The sequence below is a fragment of the Phyllobates terribilis genome, unplaced genomic scaffold, assembly GCF_046119375.1.
Source record: "Phyllobates terribilis strain yellow unplaced genomic scaffold, ASM4611937v1 Scaffold_10__3_contigs__length_209671492, whole genome shotgun sequence".
Lineage (NCBI taxonomy): Eukaryota > Metazoa > Chordata > Amphibia > Anura > Dendrobatidae > Phyllobates > Phyllobates terribilis.
In genome coordinates this window covers 54,318,426-54,339,676 of record NW_027362770.1, presented here as the reverse complement: position 1 = coordinate 54,339,676, position 21,251 = coordinate 54,318,426, and the positions used below count along the sequence as shown (strand labels likewise).

The 21,251-nt window shown below is 41.3% G+C and overlaps 1 protein-coding gene across 3 annotated transcripts in view; it reads left to right on the top strand.

Moving 5' to 3' along the window:
- The window catches only part of FSTL4 (follistatin like 4), a 1,654,952-nt gene extending 1,638,516 nt beyond the window's left edge, over nucleotides 1-16,436 (top strand). For 2 of the 3 annotated variants that reach the window (XM_073649559.1, XM_073649558.1), the window contains exons 15-16: nucleotides 4,111-4,220; nucleotides 5,881-16,436. In XM_073649559.1, the coding sequence (XP_073505660.1) occupies nucleotides 4,111-4,220; nucleotides 5,881-6,583 (813 nt within the window). In that variant the 3' untranslated portion in view covers nucleotides 6,584-16,436. The remainder of the gene's footprint in view (nucleotides 1-4,110; nucleotides 4,221-5,880) is intronic. The other variant, XM_073649560.1, reaches the window with a different exon arrangement.
- The last annotated feature ends 4,815 nt before the right edge of the window (nucleotides 16,437-21,251 follow it).

Genomic DNA, 21,251 nt, shown 5'->3' with positions numbered 1-21,251 from the left:
AAGGCTTAGGGGTGATCTTATTACTATGTACAAGTATATGAGGGGACAGTACAAAGACCTTTCTACTGATATTTTACTCTAAGGCCTGAAACGGGGACAAGGGGGCATCTTCTACGTCTGGAGGAAAGAAGGTTTAATCATAATCACAGACGCGGATTCTTTACTGTAAGAGCAGTGAGACTGTCAAACTCTCTGCCGCATGATGTTGTAATGAGTGATTCACTACTAAAATTTAAGAAGGGCCTGAATGCCTTTCTTGAAAAGTGTAATATTACAGGTTATACATACTAGATTCCTTGATAGGGCGTTGATACAGGGGACTAGTCTGATTGCCATATGTGGAGTCAGAAAGGATTTTTTTCCCCAATGTGGAGCTTAGTGTTTGCCACAAGTTTTTTTTTTGCCTTTCTCTGGATTAACATGTTAGGCTATGGGTTGAACTAGATGGACTTAGTCTTCCTTCAACCTTAAAAACTATGTTACTATGTTACTATGTTACATAATCCTCACCCTGATCCTCATTTCTCCCACTATGGCGAATTCCAGGAGTCAAGTGATCCCACACTTGGACACTCTGAGGAGCTCTTTACATTTCCATTTATTGATTTTGGCCTCTTGCCCTGCATGTTTCAAGATGGAGATTGTGTGTAGTGATGCCAAAATATTTGAGCTGCCACGGTCAGAAGAAAATGATGGTGGGGAACGGCAATTAGTGTCTCAAGAGGTAGACGATGATGAGACACAGTTCATGAGGCCCTCCATTATGTCTAATGCAGGGTGTATTGGAGTCCCTCTTCATTCTAATTTTTGGCAGTTCTTGCTTTGTCCGCATAGGCTTTGTCATCTACTGTAGTCATAGGCAATTGGGAAATACGATGAGAGATGGTCCGGCTATTAAGGGGTGGAGGAGGCGTTTTTTTTTCCTCTTTTTAATCTTGCCTTATATACAAGTCATTATACAGGAAAGAATGTGTCCTAACATTTTTTCTTGTAAAATCCATTTTATTTTTGGATTTGTATGTTTTATTGTCAGTCCGTAAAAGTGGACTAATATTCTGACAACCTGGGAGTCAGATGCATCCACGCATTTTCCCCATACTGTTCCCATTCCATTTTAGCACTGTTTCCATCCATTTCAGCGATTTTCCTGCCTCTCCAGCCCTCCTATTTGGGTCTTCTGGAAAAATGTTCGAGTTTCCCTTTGCCTTCCATTATACTCGGTACTCGAGTCGAGCCTGTCCGAGCGTCCGACCTGCTCAATTCGAGTACTGAGCACTTGAGCATTTTAGTGCTTGATCATCACTAATAAACACATTATAAATCTGTTTAAGATTCTGAGGGAAGGTTTAGGTACATATAAAAAATGATTTTGAATGACCACTTTAAGTTTTCATTTAGATGTTAATAATTTTTCTTGCACGAAAAAAAGATCAATTTTAACAGTATTTTGTATCAGATTTTCATCAGTGTTTGTTCAATGTGTCAGTTTTTCTCATACTAAAAAAGTATTTAGTCAGCCACCAATTGTGCAAGCTCTCCCACTTAAAAAGATGAGAGAGGCCTGTTATTGGCATCATAGGTAGACCGCAACTATGAGAGACAAAATGAGAAAACAAATCTTGAAAATCACATTGTCTGACTTGGAAAGAATTTTTTTTACAATTTTTGGTGGAAAATAAGCATTTGGTCATTTACAAAAGTTCATCTCAATACTTTGTTATATATGCTTTGTTGGCAATGACAGAGGTCAAACATTTTCTGTAAGTCTTCACAAGGTTTGCACACACTGTTGCTGGTATGTTGGCCCATTCCTCCATGCAGATCTCCTCTAGAGCAGTGATGTATTTGGGCTGTCGCTGGGCAACACAGACTTTCAACTCCCTCGAAAAGTTTTCTATTGTGTTTAGATCTGGAGACTGGCTAGGCCACTCCAGGACCTTGAAATTCTGCTTACGAAGCTACTCTTTCATTGCCCTGGCAGTGTGCATGGGATCATTGTCATGCTGAAAGACCCAGACACGTTTCATCTTCAATACCCTTGCTGATGGAAGGAGGTTTGCACTCAAAATCTCACGATAGATGGCCCCATTCATACTTTCATGTACACGGATCAGTCGTCCTGGTCCCTTGGCAGAAAAACAGCCCCAAAACATGATGTTATCACCCCCATGCTTCACAATAGGTATGGTGTTCTTTGGATGCAACTCAGTATTCTCTCGCCTCCAAACACGACGAGTTGTGTTTCTACCAAACAGTTCTACTTTGGTTTCATCTGACCATATGACTTTCTCCAAATACTCTTCTGGATCATCCAAATGCTCTCTAGCAAACTTCAGATGGGCCCGGACATGTAATGGCTTAAGCAGGGGGACACGTCTGGCACTGCAGGATCTGAGTTCCTGGTGGCGTAGTGTGTTACTGATGGTAGCCTGTCTAACGTTGGTCCGAGCTCTCTGCAGGTCATTCACTAGGTCCCCCATGTGGTTCTGGGATTTTTGTTCACCTTTCTTGAGATCATTTTGACTCCACGGGGTGAGATCTTGTATGGAGCCCCAGATTGAGGGAGATTATCAGTGGTCTTGTATATCTTCCATTTTCTAATTATTGCTCCCACAGTTGATTTCTTCACACCAAGCTGCTTGCCTTTTGCAGATTCAGTCTTCCCAGCCTGGTGCAGGGCTACAATTTTGTTTCTGTTGTCCTTCGACAGCTCTTTGGTCTTCACCATAGTGGAGTTTGGAGTGTGACTGTTTGAGGTTGCGGTCAGGTGTCTTTTATACTGATAACAAGTTCAAACTTGTGCCAGTACTACAGGTAATAAGTGGAGGACAGAGGAGCCTCTTAAGAAGTTACAAGTCTGTAAGAGCCAGAAATTGTGCTTTTTTGTAGGTGACCAAATACTTATTTTCCACCAAAATTTTAAAAAAATTTCTTTCCAAATCAGACAATGTGATTTTCAGGATATGTTTTATCATTTTGTCTCTCATAGTTGAGGTCTACCTATGATGCTAATTACAGGCCTCTCTCATCTTTTTCAGTGGGAGAACTTGCACAATTGGAGGCTGACTAAATACCCCCCCCACCTACTTTGTTTCATCACTTTTTCTTATATTCAACAAAAAAGTGATGGAGGTTTCCCTAGCTTCTCTTATAAAAAAAAAAAAAAAGAAATGAACAGCACTAGGATAAAGCAAGAACAGGATCCAAGTGCTATGTGACAACCAGGCCTCAAAATAGATGGGGCAGAGCCAGACCAGCGTCTGACTGTGTTTAAAACCTGTCTGTGGAAAGCCAAGTAGATAAATTTGAATTATGCCACATGCCATAAAAAAGCTAAAGAACTGAAAAATAGGACATTTCAGGAGCTTTGGGGTGTATGTTTTTACAATTCCACTTTTGCCATCAGTTAAGATTCAAAATAAAATTTCAGATTTTGATTTACAATTTGGGTTTGTACTGTACCTTTTTTATTTATTCTATTCACTTAAAAAAATACTTAGACAAGTCCCTTCTGCAGATTGCAGCTTCAGTGTGCCGGAGTTGCCTAGTCGGACCAGAACATAGAATGTTGTTATTGTTCTCCCATGGACCCCAGATCTGTGCAAAAATAACCCATGTAAACTGGCACATAGGCTAATAGTTCTGTGTGCTATCTGTTCTCCACAAAGACAAACTCATAGCCATAGAAAAAGGTTTTGCCTACGTTGCATGTGAAATCAATGTCTTCCTGAACTATCTGCATAACGATGTTCTCCTTCTTTGCATTTTATATCATCAAACGCCACAGCTCTCCTCATACAGTAAATCATTTGTATTACTTTTGACAACCAATGTTTACATGTTTGTAGAGTTTTTTTGTTAAGAAACATAACATTGTGGGTAATAATTTATTGACAAAATGTACAATTGGTGGAGGAAGGTTGACCTTGATGGACTTAGGTCTCTTTTCAACCTATGTAACTCTGTAACAATTCATATAAAAACTATAGATAGAATCTGATAAGTCCATATCGTTGCACTAGTTTTTTTTGTTCTACACGTTTTCTTTAAAAACTTTTATATATATTAAATGCTGTTTATTTACATATGCTCCAATATTTTGTATTTCAGGTTATATCTGAAGCAAGTACAGGAGAAAGTCAGCACATTATCCGCACTGACTTTGAAGAAGTAGATGATTTGTTTATTCCTCCAACCAATCTTATCATTAACCACATTCGGTAAGGAGTGGGTAGCTCTAAATCAGAATTTAAAAGAGTAATGTCATTTCAAGAGCTATCTTCCTCAGTACAGCCATATAATATCATCCATCTGCTGCTTTTAAGCATGTGCTACATAAAGGCAGGAGAGCAGATTCTCTGATGTCTCAGTGTGTACTGTGAATGGAAAACATCATATTTTTTCATCAGTCCGAAAAAAAATTTGCAGCATGCCTGAGTTGGATCCAACTATCAAATCACACTTGGCCATGCAAGTCAATGAGTTTGTGGAAAACATCGGACTGCACTTGGATGACTGACAGAATGGAGTAGATGGAGAAAAATATTTTTCACCATCTTCTCCTCATTCGAGAAAATCGGATCACACTGTGATCAAACTCTGATCATAATCAACCCGATTCTCTTGGATGAGAGGAAATACGTGGGTATGACCCTAGCCTTAGAGAGGGAGCTTGAATAGGGAAACACTGATGAAAAGCTGGATACAAGTCTTTTAATGACCAGAAATATTGTTTTCCTCATGTACATATATGACAGTGTATTCTAAAAAGATACTTGAAATGGCAGGAAGACTTTATTATATGCCTCACATTAATGCATCTCCAAAAGGTCAACAACACAGTAAGGAACATTATAACTTGAAGTAAATGGTGCCCACCATGTAGATTCTATTTTGTTAGAACATCTAGCCTTTATTCACCAAACAAGTGGAGCTTTGGGCAGTTTAAGGCCATTGCCCCACTATCAGTATTTGGTCAGTATTTTTTCTCAGGAGTGGGAGCCAGAACCAGGAATGGGTGATAAATGCAGAATTGGTGACATGTTTCTATTATACCTTTTCCCTGATTGTTCCTCACCTGGTTTTGGCTCCTGAGAAAAAATACTGACCGAATACTTCATAGACATTTCAAAAGCAGCAGGAGCGCCTAAAGTTTCATTGACTGCTGGGCATATCCTAGAAGGAACAATTATCTTACTTTTTGCCTTGTGAGCAGAAGAAAATGTTCTATATTTTGAGAATTATGAGTGTGAGAAGTGTATTTTATGTCAATTATCCATCTATTGCTTCTGTTCTAAGCTTAAGAAATAGTGTGTGCAGTGTAGAGTTATAACTACAGGAGAGATTAAGAGTCTGCCAACAGTTGGACCTGGAAACCTTTTGCTTACAAACTACTCCAAACAGCTGTATTATCCTGCTTACAGGAACTAAGCTGAAACTGAAAGGGACAAGCCATGTTTGCTCTTTTGAATTTCTGCATTGACCTAGTAGGAAAGGCATGTGACAGGCCTTGGCCTCTTGTACAATGGTATGGAGCTTGTATGGCTCTGTGCACTGCTGTACATGGTTTGTCGTACTATGTGTTAGTAGATATTCTTTCCTAGAAAAAAATAAAGAGGATTTCTCCATTTGAACGAAGTTCTATGTAGACTGCTGTGAATATGGCAGAAAAAAAAAACAAGTATTAAATTCATATGAAGGTACAGTAAAGGGATCTCTCACTATGGCAGTTCTATTATTACTCTGTACAAACTAGAGCCAAAATACAACTCCATGCATATGCCCTGAGGGGAGTGGTTTGCAAAAATAAATATGCTTGATATAGAAGTGCACCATCTCCTTCACAAGCTTATATTAATACACATATTTTTATTATTTCAGATTTGGCTTCATCTTTAATAAATCCAAGCCTTTAATTCATAAAATTGACCTTGAAACTGTGACTCAATTAAAGACCATCAGCTTCAAAAACTCCAGCTGTATCCCGAAGAATATGGTTTATTCCCATCTCGGTGGCTACTATTTTGTACAGTGCAAAGAGAACAATTCTTTAATTGCGTTACCTCAGGTAATAATCGATAGTGTTACAGACACAGTCATTGGCCCGAATGGTGATATTACCGGAACACCGTACATTTCTTCAGACGGACGTTATTTGGTCAGCACAGATGAAGTCAATGGAAGAGTCAAAGTCCAAACAATTACATTCCAAGGTGAAATTAAATTGATTTATGACCTACAAACAAACTTACACATTTCTGATGTGACTTTTCAATCATCTTTCACAGAGAGCAATCAGTATTATATCTATGCTACATCACATCTACAAACTGATGTTCTCTTTTTAGAACTGTCCTCAGGAAGGATGGACATGCTGAAGAATCTCAAAGACCCAGTAGCACAAAAAGACTGGCCCTGGAATGTGAAAAACCGAGTAATAAAAGACAGTGGCCTATTTGGACAGTATATTTTAACACCAGCTAAGGATTCTCTGTTTCTAATCAATGGGAGGCAAAGCGTTCTACATTGCGAAGTCTCAGGAATTAAAAGTGGAAACACAGTGGTCTGGGTAGGGGAAGTATGAAATACCAAGACATCAAGCCTCCATGAAATGACTAACAATAAGACCTTTCCGCTGTCTATGGGAGCAGCAAACTTGTATATTTTTACACTGAAGAAAAATCCTGTATGAGCTTCATGGTGCAACACTGGTGTACAGCTTGCAAGTTTTATAGTAACTTCTAATAGGAGGATTTTTTTTAGTATTATTTTAAAGTATTTCTTTTGCCTTTTGTTGTTTTAAAAAAAATAAACTATATCACATACACGACTATTTTGAATAATGGGTTCACACTTATTGTAGAATTACTCTGTAGAACAGATCAATGTATTAGCTGCATTTTTCTTTGGATTTTTTTAGATTAGCCTATAGCTAGAACTAAACTGAAATACATCAACTTATGCAAAGAACTTTCCTTTCGATATGAAAACTGTTGTATACAGTGACAACTGTGTGAATTTTCCTAGATGGAAAAATGTGGTTGTATTAAAATTACTGTAGAAAAAAAAAAGTGGAAGTGTTGCCCCCAACAACCAATCAGAGTTCACCTTACATTTTGTAACCAACAAAAAAATGAAAGCTTAAATCTGATTGGTTGGTATGGACCATAACTCCATTTTTTATATGTACTGTTTTTATACAAATGGATTGCTGGTAGAAGGAACTGCAGTTATATTTGTCTACACATTACTTGTCATTGATTATCTATTACTGTACTGTATATCAATAGTTCACTATTAGTCAATGCTTAAAGTTATTTCCCTGTAGTCAAACAATTGTGGTAAGTTGATGAGGAATCTGTTGTCATGAAGCAACATTATAAAACATTGTAGGTCTGAAGAGAATAGACCTCAAGTAAATATTAGCACAGAAAAGTGGAGATGTTATCCAAGGCAACACAAAGTTGTAAAAATTCAAAAGCAAATTGTATCTGGTGGCCGTAGGTAACTGCGCCATTTTTTCTCTTTACTAGCCGTTCTACATGAAATCCTGTGTTGCTTTATCACAATCTGTCCATGTAATGGTAATATTCGCTAGAGTTATGGGTCAGTGTAGAAAGGGCTGCAACTATCACATTATCCAGGCACCTGTAATGCATTGCATATATTTGTACTCACGTTACATTATTATCGAATAGGGTGAAGATATGTAAGCCTCAATATCACTGGGGAGAGTAAAAATGTACTCAGTTTAAAAGGGCACAAAAAGAAAATGATGCTGCAATTATTAAGAAAAATGTTCCGCTCTGCCTCCTGTGTGACTGCTGCGATCTGTTTTCCCATGGTGTGCAGACTGTTTCATAGCTACAATTCTAAAATTCATCCTAAATATAAAGGCAGACAGGAGGCAGTGGAGGACATTTACACTAACACAGTAGTCGGTAAAAAATTAATGATTGAATAAAAGATATTGAAGATTAATCAGAAGTTACACTTAATAGGACTGCTTTAGTTTGAGTTGAAGATCTTCTTTAAAAAGGATCTGTCATTCACCCTAAATATGTGATTTTTCCAGTGTAAATGGCACCGTTTTTCTGAATCTGGTAGGGTTGATTTTTTGTTTTTGCACCTTTCCATTCATAAGAAAATGCCCCCTCTTCCTTGGGGATAAATCTAGTTTTGTTAGCCAAAGGGGCAGGGTCCTCATGAAGGGAAACGTTATGGATCTGGCCTCCAAGGATATCAAGACTAGATTTACATGTTAGGAATTGGAACAAATGAAACACAGCTCCAGAATCAGAAGGACAACAACATTTATACCAGGTCAGGCAAAAAAATTACCTATTTATGTCAAGTGACAGATCTTTCTTAAATTTGACCTCCACCTTTAGAGACATTTTAAGGCATGGTTCATAGGTCCACAAAAACAATATTGTATGATGGCTCATTAAAAGGAATACAGTGGATTCATAAGATTTATGCACCTCAACTCCACCAAACCTTATTGCCCCAATTATAAATGCATTGCCATAGTAATGGTTTACAACAGGCGCGCAAAATCTTTTTTGGTCAGAGGGCCACATCATTAGATTGTGTTACACACAAAGGTCACAATAAAATGTAGAGGGGTATTATCATTTAAGAGATACCAACAGCATATTCCATAAATATCTTATCCACATGGATTCCACTTTTATAACTTATACTTTTTGGGAAATGGAGGCACCCTGCTTTTTTGATTGGCAGGTAGTTTATGAGAGTTTATGAGAGTTATAGAAACAGCCAAGCATTTCATATCCCACATTAACTACATTGGAAAAAGCAACAAAATCTGAACAAAGAGGAGTCCCAAAAATGAGAGTGCCAGAGGGGAGCAAGTTGTGCACAGTAGCAAGGAGACAGGTGAGGTATAGGAAAACTGTTCTCCTCATGAATCAGCTATATTTATGAGACCAGTTTTCCTAAGTTCTCTATAGTTTGAAGGCCCTCACTTTCTACTGCCCCCTCTCCAATGACTGACCGTCACTGTATACTGTTATGATCTGCTACAAGAACTAAGGAAAGAAAGGAAAACTGTCCCTACAATAGGACTAAGCTGATTCCCAACGATGCAGCGGTAAACCTGTTCCTTGTGAACAGACCCGCCTTCGTCCTCAGCTAGTCTGAATTCAGACCTATAGATATAAGGGAGGGGTCACAAAAAGCACTACGGACTGGGACAAAATTGGACACCTCCTAGCAGAAGTTGTAGCGGAGCAAAAAGACAAACAGACAAAAAGTACTTAGAGGTCCAAGGACCAAGCAAACTATAGAGATAGGTACAAAGCACCTGGCTAGATTAAGAGTCAAAGTAACAATGAAGTCCAGCAAAGCCAGGAGGGCGGAGATGGAATAAATAGGCAGCAGGTCACGTGACCACAAAATAGAAAAAAACTAACAGGAGGGTTCTAACAGTACCCCGTCTTCTATGAGGATCCTCCGGATCCTCCAGGCCCAGGCCTATCAGGAAACCTCCTGTGAAATGCTCTGATAAGTCTAGGAGCAGAGACATCATCCGCTCTTACCCAGGAGTTATCCTCAGGACCGAAACCTTTCCAAGCGACGAGATACTGCAATCTCCCTCTATGCCTTCTGGAATTCAGGATAAAAGAAATTTCATATTCAACGTCTTCCACCACCGGAGAAACTGTGACAGTGGCATCCCACTCCGATATATCAGCTTTTTTCAACAAGGAAACATGAAACACCGGATTAATCTTCCAGGATGTGGGAAACTCCAACCTAACAGCAGACTGGTTCACCACCTGAAGCACCTTAAATGGTCCCACAAACTTCGGACCCAATTTCTTAGAAGGAATCCTCAACCGCTGATTCTTTGAGGACAACCAAACCATGTCACCAACCGTAAACAAAACCTCTTGACGTTTCCTGTTAAAATACTTCTTGGACTTTTTGTTAGCCTCTTGAAGGTTACAACGTACATCAGTCCAAACTCTCTCCAAATCACCGGAAAAATTCTCCTCCTACGGCACGGCCGACACCAGTTTCAAGAACGAACCAAACGACGGATGTCTCCCAGTACAACAAAAAAAACGGAGAACACCCAGCAGAGGAGGATGTATGGTTGTTAAGAGCAAATTCAGCAAGTGGCAGAAACTCAGACCTCCCCTCTTGATTGTCTGCCACAAAACAACGCAAAAACTGTTCAACATCCTGGTTCTTTCTTTCTGTCTGTCCATTAGACTCGGGATGATAACCAGACAAAAATGACAAATGGACTCCCAACCTGTCACAAAAGGCACGCCAAAAATGAGCCACAAACTGGGGTCCCCTATCAGAAACAATGTCGGTGGGAACGCCATGGAGCCTGACAATTTCCTTAACAAAAGCCTTAGCGAGTGTCTTAACGTAGAGTAGTTTAATGAAAGGAACCAAGTGACACATCTTGCTAAAACGGTCCACGACCACCCAGATGACAGTGAAGCACTCGGACACAGGAAGGTCAGTAATAAAATCCATTGCAAGATGCGTCCAAGGTGCACTTGGAACCTCTAGAGGGCAAAGCAACCCCGCACCAGGAGCATGTGAAGCCTTTGATCTAGCACACACAGTACATTGACGCACCCACTTAATGATTTCCTTCTGCCTCCCAGGCCACCAAAAACTGCGACCTACAATTCTCTTAGTCTCTGAAATTCCTGGATGACCTGCCAATCAAGACTCGTGATACTCAACAAACAAATCTCTCCTAAAGGTTCTAGGCACAAACAACCTCCCATGGGGAGTGTTAGATGGGGCATCCTCCTGAGCTTTCAGAATCCCATCTTCCAAAACGGAGTCAAATGCTGCTATCACAACTCCTTCCTGTAAAATGCTCTCCTCCTCCTTGGTACCAACCATGGGAGAAAGGCTGCGAGATAAAGCATCGGCTTTAACATTCTTAGTACCCGGAATGTAAGTAACAGAAAAATTAAACCGCGAAAGAAAAAGTGCCCACCTAGCCTGACGGGCATTCAAGCGCTTGGCAGCATCTAGATAGATCAGATTCTTATGATGAGTGAAAACCTGAATGGGAAATTTAGCACCTTCCAAGAAATGACGCCAATGTTCAAATGCGAGTTTAATGGCCAGCAATTCCCGATTACCAACATCGTAATTAAGTTTGGTTTCAGAAATTTTTTTCGAAATAGAGGCACAGGGATGAACTCCATCCATTTTCTCATGAGACAAAACCGCACCGACCCCCACTGAAGAAGCATCAACCTCGACCAAAAAAGGCTTGGTCTCATCAGGCTGGATAAGGATGGGGGCAGAACTGAACCTCTCCTTGAGATACACAAAAGTTCAATGGCTTCAGTAGTCCACAGGACCGTATTCGCACCTTTCCTGGTGAGATCGGTCAGTGGCTTAACAATTATAGAATAATTCTTAATGAATTTTCTGTAATAATTGGTGAAACCCAAAAATCTCTGTATCGATTTCAAACCAATAGGCCTAGGCCATTCCTGCACAGCCTGAACCTTCACCGGGTCCATCTCAAAGCCCTCGCTGGAGATATTGTAGCCCAAAAAACTAATCCTCTGCACAGCGAACTTGCATTTCTCCAGCTTAGCAAAAAGTGAATTGTCACTTAATAACTGCAATACCTCACGTACGCTCTGCCAAAGAGACTCCAGATCCGGCAAATAAATCAAAATGTCATCCAAATACACAACCACATTATTACCAATCAAAGGTCTCAGGATGTCATTAATAAGATTCTGAAAAAATGTTTGTGCATTGGTAAGACCAAAAGACATAACCAGATTCTCAAAATGACCCACCGGAGTGTTAAAAGCAGTTTTCCATTCATCACCCTCCTTCATTCGCAACCAATTGTATGCCCCCCGGAGATCAATTTTAGAGAACCACCTGGCCCCCACTAACTGGTTAAACAAGTCAGGAATTAACGGCAGTGGGTAGAAATTGCGTACGGTAATTTTATTAACTTTGCGAAAGTCCAGACATGGATGTAAACCGCCATCTTTTATTTTTACAAAAAAAAATCCAACAGACACAGGTGACTTAGAAGGTCTAATGTGACCAGCAGCCAGGCTCGCCTGTATGTATTCCTCCCAGGCCTTTCTTTCAGGGATAGTCAGATTAAATAAACGACTCTTGGGAAGAGTAGCTCCCGGAATAAACTCAATGGTGTAATCATAATCCCTATGAGGAGGTAAAATTTGCGACTCCTCCTCTGAAAAAAACTTCCAAAAATCCTGAATGGGTACAGGTAATTCCCCTTTTTCCACAGCAGCAATGCGACCGTTACAACATTTATCATAAAACTTAGGACTCCAAGACTTAATCTCATTAGTAGACCAGTCTAGTAAAGGATTGTGCAGTTTTAACCAAGGCAAACCTAAAACTACTGAAGAAGGTAAATTATCCCATACCACCAAATCCAAATTCTCTTGGTGAATACCATTAATAGTGAGGGGAAATTCAGCAACCTTGTGAGTAATACATTTCAAAGGAGTGTTATTAACAGCAACCACAGAAATAGGAGATGACAAGGTTTGGATTCTAATTTAAGTTTTTCCAAAAATTCCTTATCAATCACATTCAGTGTTGAACCACAATCCACAAATACCTGAAATTCAATCAACTCCTCCTGCAATGAGGTACTCCCTGAAAGAAATACTCCCTTAGAGTTTAAACAAGCAATACGGGCGTAACTGACCTTTTTATTTTCTTTATTTAACTGAAGCTCACAGTTCTTAACAAAATGGTCAGAATTACCACAATAAAAATGCAATCCCTTGGAAAACCTGCGGTCTTTTTCCTGAGAGCGGAGTGACGTCGCCCCAATCTCCATCGGTTCCCCGTCGTCCGAGCAGACCCTCTGATGACTAGGAGCTGCCATAGCAGGAGTTTTCTCCTCATTAACCCTGGCATGCAGTCTCCTGTCCACACGTATAGCTAATTGCATGGCTTCTTGTAAGGTTCCCGGTTCAGGGAAAGCAATCAGCAGATCCTTAACCCTTTCACTTAGACCAGCAAGAAACAAACATTTTAACGCTGAATCATTCCATTCCACTTCAGAAGACCACCTTCTGAAGTGTGTACAATAATTTTCAACATCACCTGACCCCTGCTTGAAACGTCTCAATTCTGTCTCAGCAGATGAGACTCGATCAGGATCATCATACAACAACCCCATAGCAGAAAAAAAATCTTCCACTGATCTAAAACACGGATCATTAGGTTGGAGAGAAAAGGCCCATCCCTGTGGTTCCTTGCGCAAAAGTGACATGATAAACCCAATTGCCTGTGATTCACTCCCAGAGGACCTGGGTCTCAAACGAAAATATAATAAACAAGCTTTTTTAAAGGAAAAAAAATCTTGTTGTTTACCATAAAAAAATCAGGCAGTCCTACCTTCGGTTCCACAAAATGTGGTCCAGGACAGCTACTCACGTGTTGCTGGAGCTCGGCCACCTCAAGAGATAATCCCTGCAGGCGTTGAGCCAATTCCTGAACAGACACCATGCTGATCTCCGGATTTCTTTCCTAAGAGATTTTTTTTTTTTTTTGTTTTGGGCTGGACTTACTGTTATGATCTGCTACAAGAACTAAGGAAAGAAAAGAAAACTGTCCCTACTATAGGACTAAGCTGATTCCCTACGAAGCAGCTGGCAACCTGTTCCTTGTGAACAGACCCGCCTTCGTCCTCAGCTAGTCTGAATGCAGACCTATAGATATAAGGGAGGGGTCCCTAAGAGTACTATGGACTGGGACAAAATTGGACACCTCCTAGCAGAAGTTGTAGCAGAGCAAAAAGACAAACAGACAAAAAGTACTTAGAGGTCCAAGGACCAAGCAAACTACAGAGATAGGTACAAAGCACCTGGCTAGATTAAGAGTCAAAGTAACACTGAAGTCCAGCAAAGCCAGGAGGGCGGAGCTGGAATAAATAGGCAGCAGGTCACATGACCACAAAATAGAAAAAAACTAACAGGAGGGTTCTAACATATACAGTCTAACAGGTGAAAGGAGGTAGAAAAGAAAGGGCACCATTCTTCTCATGAATAAAGCAACTGCAAGGCTTTAGCTGGGAAGCTGGTGGACAAAAGTTCCAGAAGCTAGAAGCCAGGGAATTGCCGACAAATCAGTCTGTTTTGGCCACATATTTAGATCACTTTTGCCAATTGTCCTAAAGTATCCAGATGGCTCTCAAAAACAAAAAGGTCTTGTGAACTCTAGATGAATCTTTCTGAAAATATAGCTTTCAGAAGATTTCTTCCTTTCAGGAAGAATGGAAGAGGTTTAGCAGGAGTAAGAGACATGAGCAGGATGTAACTTAAAAAAAAAGTGTTGCAATCTTGAATAAATAATTGCGAGCTGCAAGTAGCATCCCAAAACAAAAATTTACCAAGTACAGTATGATTTAGAAATAGGGCTAGATCAACCGTAAGTAGAGATGAGTGAACCCAAAGTGTCTGGTCCTGAACTCTGAACACAGACTTCTCAAGGAGGTTCGTTTTACAGTTCAGAATTCTGGGGAAGAGAGCGAGAGAGAGACAGAGTAGAGGGAGAGAGAGATATTTGTCAGCAGCAAAGTTCGGGTACCCATTGATTTCAGAGTGTTTCGGGTTCAGGTTCAAGTTACAGTTTTGGTACCTGAACCGAACTTTGGACTAAAGTTTGGTCGGTTAACAGACCCCTAACTTCCATGGGTTCGCTCATCACTAGCCATAAGTGAAGTAAAGTTAACCTGAAAATTTAATTAATTCATAAACTAGAGTCCACTCTAGTCCTGGAGAGAGCTGTCCTTGTTTCTCCTCCTTCCCCATCAACAATGACTTATCACTACCTCTGAAAAGGAGGGCAACTGTCACACAGGACAGAAAAGATGAAGAGGAAGTTTGAGAATGAAATGTATTACTAATTCATATATTAGTATATTAGGCCTTCAAAAACCACAATTCTGATGCTTTTTTGATGTATTAAAAAATATTATTGTATCCAAAAAAAGAGAAGATGTAGGATTTTTTTTTACATAAGATGTATACAATATGTCAGGAATGACCTTTACAGAAATTCCCTTATATAGTCTTATATACTAAAAAAATCAGAACCTTTAGCCATGTTTATATAATATAAGTACAATATTGCATCAAATTTCAACCCTCCCACTCTCCAGAACTACCTGCTCTGCAGATTTTCCTATTGCAAACAATGGACGTTTATGGTAGTCAGTAATTCGAGTATACACTGTAGATCCAGATTGTCAAAAGCATCTTTGGAAAGTTAGGGATTTAAAGCCTTCATTCCTCTGCCTTAGGATAGTCTCCAAAATGGCTCCAAATGTGGAGCATCACTTTAACTTCATTTGAATATTTAACAATATAATGTTTTCATGTGCTTGTTTGGGAAGATATGCATCTGTAAAATAATTCACATCCTGTAATGGCTTTGTTACATTATACTGTTGTGGTGTCTATTTTAATTTACATTGCGTGCTCCTAGTTTCCATTGCAAAAATATATATATATATATTTATTGCCTTTTTTAAGGTAATGCAGTGTTATCTTTTATATACAGATATTCACATAAAAATGTGAGTTACTTTGTAAATACATTGAAAAAGATTATTGTCCTCAGCCTATCATACATATCCTCAGATCATCTTAGCTGAGCTTTTATAAAGCAAAAGGATTGTTATTTATTTCCACATTCATAGTGCCTGCTATTTAGGTGGCCATACATATTAGCTATGAGTTGGTTAATCTGATGATTGAGGTGAGACCAGCTATTGACCTAATATGTATAGGGGCCTCTAAGTGACTGATATCCCTGATCCTTTAATTCCAGGGGACAGAAGCCGCTGCCAGACCCCTTTACATTTACGCTAAAGTAGGATGAAATGGCTGTCACCTATATGAACATTTAGCCACCAGAGATTGCTTGTGCGTGATCAGCTAAAGGGGTAGTCCAGTGTAATCAAAGTATCACCTATCTATCCTATGCATTATTACGGTCATACCCGTACTGACCTAACGGCTATCAAATATCAAGTTGATAAGTGATCATTTCTTTGATTGAGAATACCCCTTTGTAGACTGCAATCCTATAAAAACAAGGCACTCTATCAATATTTAGCCAGAATGGAATTGTGGGAGATTTCTGCTCTACAGCCTGCTGAATTATGAATGCAGCTCTACAATGCATGCTTGAATTCAAAACTAGAAAAAATTCCAGAATAAGTAACATAATGTATTTTACAAACCTACTCAGCTTCTTATGAAGATTAATTCTGTATGAAACTGTAAACTTTTGTTCAAAGGTGAGCAACCTATGTTTTGAGGATTTTTTTTTACAGAAAGCCAGTAATATAAAGTGTACAGTATTTACCTGTGTTCTTACTTTGCATACCTGAAAATGCTAAATATTTCACACAGACAATAAAACTTTCTGCACAAAAGGCTAATATTTAACAAAGATTTCAGTCACTGACTACTATGGATTGAACTTAATGAACGTTTAAAGAAGTATGACTGGATGAATGACTTTGCAGTTCAACCCTTAAAAACATCTGCTTATATGTGACAGTATGTACCTGCTATGATATACAGTGGGGAAAATAAGTATACACGGCCGATGTTGCACGTTTTCCCACCTACAAAGAATGGAGAGGACTGTAATTTTTATGGAAGGTACACGTCAGCTGAGAGAGAAAGTAAAAATAAAATCCAGAAAATCACATTGTATTTTGGATTTTTACATAATTAATTTGCATTTTATTGCATGAAATAAGTATTTGATCACCTACCAACCAGCAGAATTCTGTCTCTCACTGACCTGTTAGTTTTTCTTTAAGATGCTTCTTGTATGGAACCTTGGTAATGAGGTAATGAGACACCTCTAGATATATATTTACCGACATGTTCAATACTAATTTCACCCGCTGTGTGTGTATATATAAATATGTGTATATTTGTATGTGTATATGTATGTATATTTCCTTGTCAAAACCTTGTACCAACATTGGAAATGAGTTGTGCTCATTATTGTTTGAATTTTCTCTATTTCCTCTACAAATATATATATATGTGTGTAAATATATATATATATATATATATATATACATATATATATTTACATACACACAGCGGGTGAAATTAGTATTGAACATGTCAGTAAATATATTTCTAAAGGTGTCTCACTACCAAGGTTCCACACAAGTAGCATCTTATGATGGTCTCAAACATAGGCGGATTATAATAAGGGCAATCTGGTCTGCCGCCCAGGCCTGAGGCTCCAGGGGGCCCATGGCCAGATTGCCCTCATTATAATGTGTGCAGCGCACATGTCCCAGTATGCAGGGGCGGACTGGGATGGAGCGACCCTGGGTCGCTCCCCCAGCAGCTGCGCAGGGCTCCTGCTTCTTCTTCGGCCGAGCCGGCACTGCACCTGTAAACTTGCTTGCCCGGCCATGTCACAGCTAGGAGACACGGCCCTGTGTGCGGCAGTGTCTGCTAATGTGATGTGCGTCCTGCACTGCCGCGCACCACCGGAGAGGAGCTGGACGACCGAAGTGAGTGATGTGTGTGTGTGTGAAACAGTGTGTCTGTGTGTGCAGATATCATTGTATTATCTATGTATGTGTGATATGACTGTTTATATGTATTTTGTGTTTCAAATATGTTTATGCCTTTATGTGCCTTTGTATATGTCTGTATATGTTTGTTTGTGTGAACATTTCTGCGTCCCGTATACGTGCAAGTCTGCATGTGTGTAAATGAATGCGTGTGTGCATGCGGCCTCGTGCTGCATCTGGGGAGCACCGTGCGGCCTCGTGCTGTATTTGGGGAGCTGCGTGCAGCCTTGTGCTGCTCCTGGGGAGAACCGTGCGGCCTCGTGCTGTACCTGAGGAGCTGCGTGCGGCCTCTTGCTTTATCTGGGGAGCTGCGAGCGGCCTCCTGCTGTATCTGGGGAGCTGCGTGTGGACTCTTGCTGTATCTGGTGAGCTGCATGCGGCCTCCTGCTGTATCTGTGGAGCTGCGTGCGGCCTCCTGCTGTATCTGGAGAGCTGCGTGCGGGCTCCTGCTGTAACTGGGGAGCTGCATGCGGCCTCTTGTTGTATCTGGTGAGCACCGTGCGGCCTCCTGCTGTACCTGAGGAGCTGCGTGCGGCCTCCTGCTGTACCTGAGGAGCGCTGTGTGGCCTCCTGCTGTATCTGGGGAGGGCCGTGCGGCCTCCTGTTGTTTCTGGGGAGTGCCATGCGGCCTCCTGCTGTATCTGGGGAGCGCTGTGTGGCCTCCTGCTGTATCTGGGGAGTGCCGTGTGGCCTCCTGCTGTATCTGGGGAGGGCTGTGCGGCCTCCTGTTGTATCTGGGGAGTACCATGCGGCCTCCTGCTGTATCTGGGGAGCGCCGTGTGGCCTCCTGCTGAATCTGGGGAGCGCCATGCTGCCTCCTGCTGGATCTGGATGGCTTCGTGTGGCCTCATGCTGTATATAGATGGCTACATGTGGCCTCATGCTGTAAATAGATGGCTACATGTGGTCTCATACTGTACATAGATGGCTATGTGCGGCCTCGTGCTGTATCTGGGGAGCACCGTGCTGCCTCCTGCTTTACCTGGGGAGCTTTGTGTGGCCTCCTGCTTTACCTGAGGAGCTGCGTGCAGCCTCCTGCTGTATTTGGGGAGCGCCATGTGGCCTCCTGTTGTAGCTGGGGAGGGCCGTGCAGCATTCTGTTGTATCTGGGGAGCACCGTGCGGCCTCCTGCTGCATCTGGAAAGCACCATGTGGCCTCCTGCTGTATCTGGGGAGCGCTGTGCGGCCTCCTGCTGGATCTGGATGGCTACGTGCGGCCTCATGCTGTATCTGCATGGCTACATGTGGCCTCATGCTGTATATAGATGGGTACATGCGGCCTCCTGCTGTATATAGATGACTATGTGCAGTCTCATACTGTACATAGATGGCTACGTGCGACCTCATGCTGTATCTGGATGGCTATGTGCGGCCTCATGCTGTATATAGATGGCTACGTGTGGCCTTATGCTGTATCTGGATGGCTACGTGCACTCTCATGCTGAATCTGGATGGCTATGTGCAGCCTCATGCTGTATCTGGATGGCTACATGTGGCCTCATGCTGTATCTGGATGGCTACATGTGGCCTTGTGCAGTATCTGGAAGGCTAAGTGCGGCCTCATGTTGTATGTGGATGGCTACGTGCGGCCTCATGCTGTATATGGATTGCTATGTGCGTCCTCATGCTGTATTTAGATGGCTACGTGCGGCCTCATTCTGTATATCGAAGGCTACATGCAGCCTCATGCTGTATATGGATTGCTATGTGCATGCTCATGCTGTATTTAGATGGCTACCTGCGGCCTCATGCTGTATATCGATGGCTACGTGCAGCCTCATGCTGTATATGGACTGCTATGTGCGTCCTCATGCTGTATTTAAATGGCTATGTGTGGCCTCATGCTTTATATCGATGGCTACGTGCAGCCTCATGCTGTATATGGATTGCTATGTACATGCTCATGCTGTATTTAGATGGCTACGTGCGGCTTCATGCTGTATATGGATTGCTATGTGCGTCCTCAAGCTGTATATGGATGGCTATGTGTGGCCTCATGCTGTATATCGATGGCTACGTGCAGCCTCATGCTGTAAATGGATTGCTATGTGTGTCCTCATGCTGTATTTAGATGGCTATGTGCGGCCTCCTTCTGTATATCGGTGGGTACGTGCAGCCTCATGTTATATATGGATGGCTACTTGCAGCCTCATGTTGTTTATGGATGGCTACGTGTGGCCTTATGTTGTATCTAGATGGCTACATGCGGTCTCATGCTGTATATAGGGAGTTATGTGGGGCTCATATTGTATTGTTTGTCTTTGGAGGGCCGCACAGCCCTCCATGTGCTCGCCAGAGTTAGCCTGACTGCCATTAGATACCAAGATGAGATCCTCAGACCCTTTGTGAGACCATATGCTGGTGCGGTTGGCCTTGGGTTCCTCCTAATGTAGGACAATGCCAGACCTCATGTGGCTGGAGTGTGTCAGCAGTTCCTGCAAGATGAAAGCATTGAAGCTATAGACTGGCCCGCCCGTTCCCCAGACCTGAATCCGATTGAGCACGTCTGGGACATCATGTCTTGCTCCATCCACCAGCGTCACATTGCACCACAGACTGTCCAGGAGTTGGCGGATGCTTTAGTCCAGGTCTGGGAGGAGATCTCACAGGAGACCAACTGCACCCTCATCAGGAGTATGCCCAGGCATTGTAGGGAGGTCATACAGGCACGCGGAGGCCACACACAATACTGAGCCTCATTTTGACTTGTTTTAAGGACATTACATCAAAGTTGGATCAGCCTGTAGGGTGTTTTTCCACTTTAATTTTGGGGGTGACTCCAAATCCAGGCCTCCATTGGTTAATAAATTTGATTTCCATTGATGATTTTTGTGTGATTTTATTGCCAGCACATTCAACTTTGTACTGAACAAAGTATTCAATGAGAATATTTCATTCATTCAGATCTATGATGTGTTATTTGAGTGTTCCCTTTATTTTTTTGAGCAGTGTATATTTACTTAGAATTAGAAAATCGGTGACATGTTCAATACTTATTTCACCCGCTGTATATATAGATTTTTTACCTGGTGTAGATACTACTACAAAATATCTTATAAATATATCAAGCTAATCTGTTTTTTAACAAAATTCATTATAATATTTTATATTTAACAAAGTTGATATATTTGTGAGATATTGTGTAGCACCATTTTTCCTTTTCCTTTGGTTTATCTCTTGATATTTAGGTGCCTCTCTCTTATTCAGCCAGATACATTTAGTTGTAAGAATACGATACAATACAATACAATACGATACACTTCATTGATCCTGAGGGAAATTATAGTAGAATATTGGTTGGTTCTGTAATGTGGTGCATGGTGATAGCCGTGGGCAAGGTACTCGCCCGAGCATCTCACTACTCGAGATGCTCGGAGCTCGCCGAGTACTTTCGAGATGCTCGGGCGGGAGCTTGCGTCCCCGTCCTGCATGTTTGGCGCTATTTAGAGCACCAATCATGCAGGGATTGTCTGCCACTCACTGTAATGTCACAGCCATGGTGGTTGTGGCATTACAGTGATTGCCCAAATCGATGGGAGCAGTGCTCACAGTGAAACATAAAAAGCCGGCAACTCAGCAGCGGCATACACCAGTACCCGACAGCTTAGAA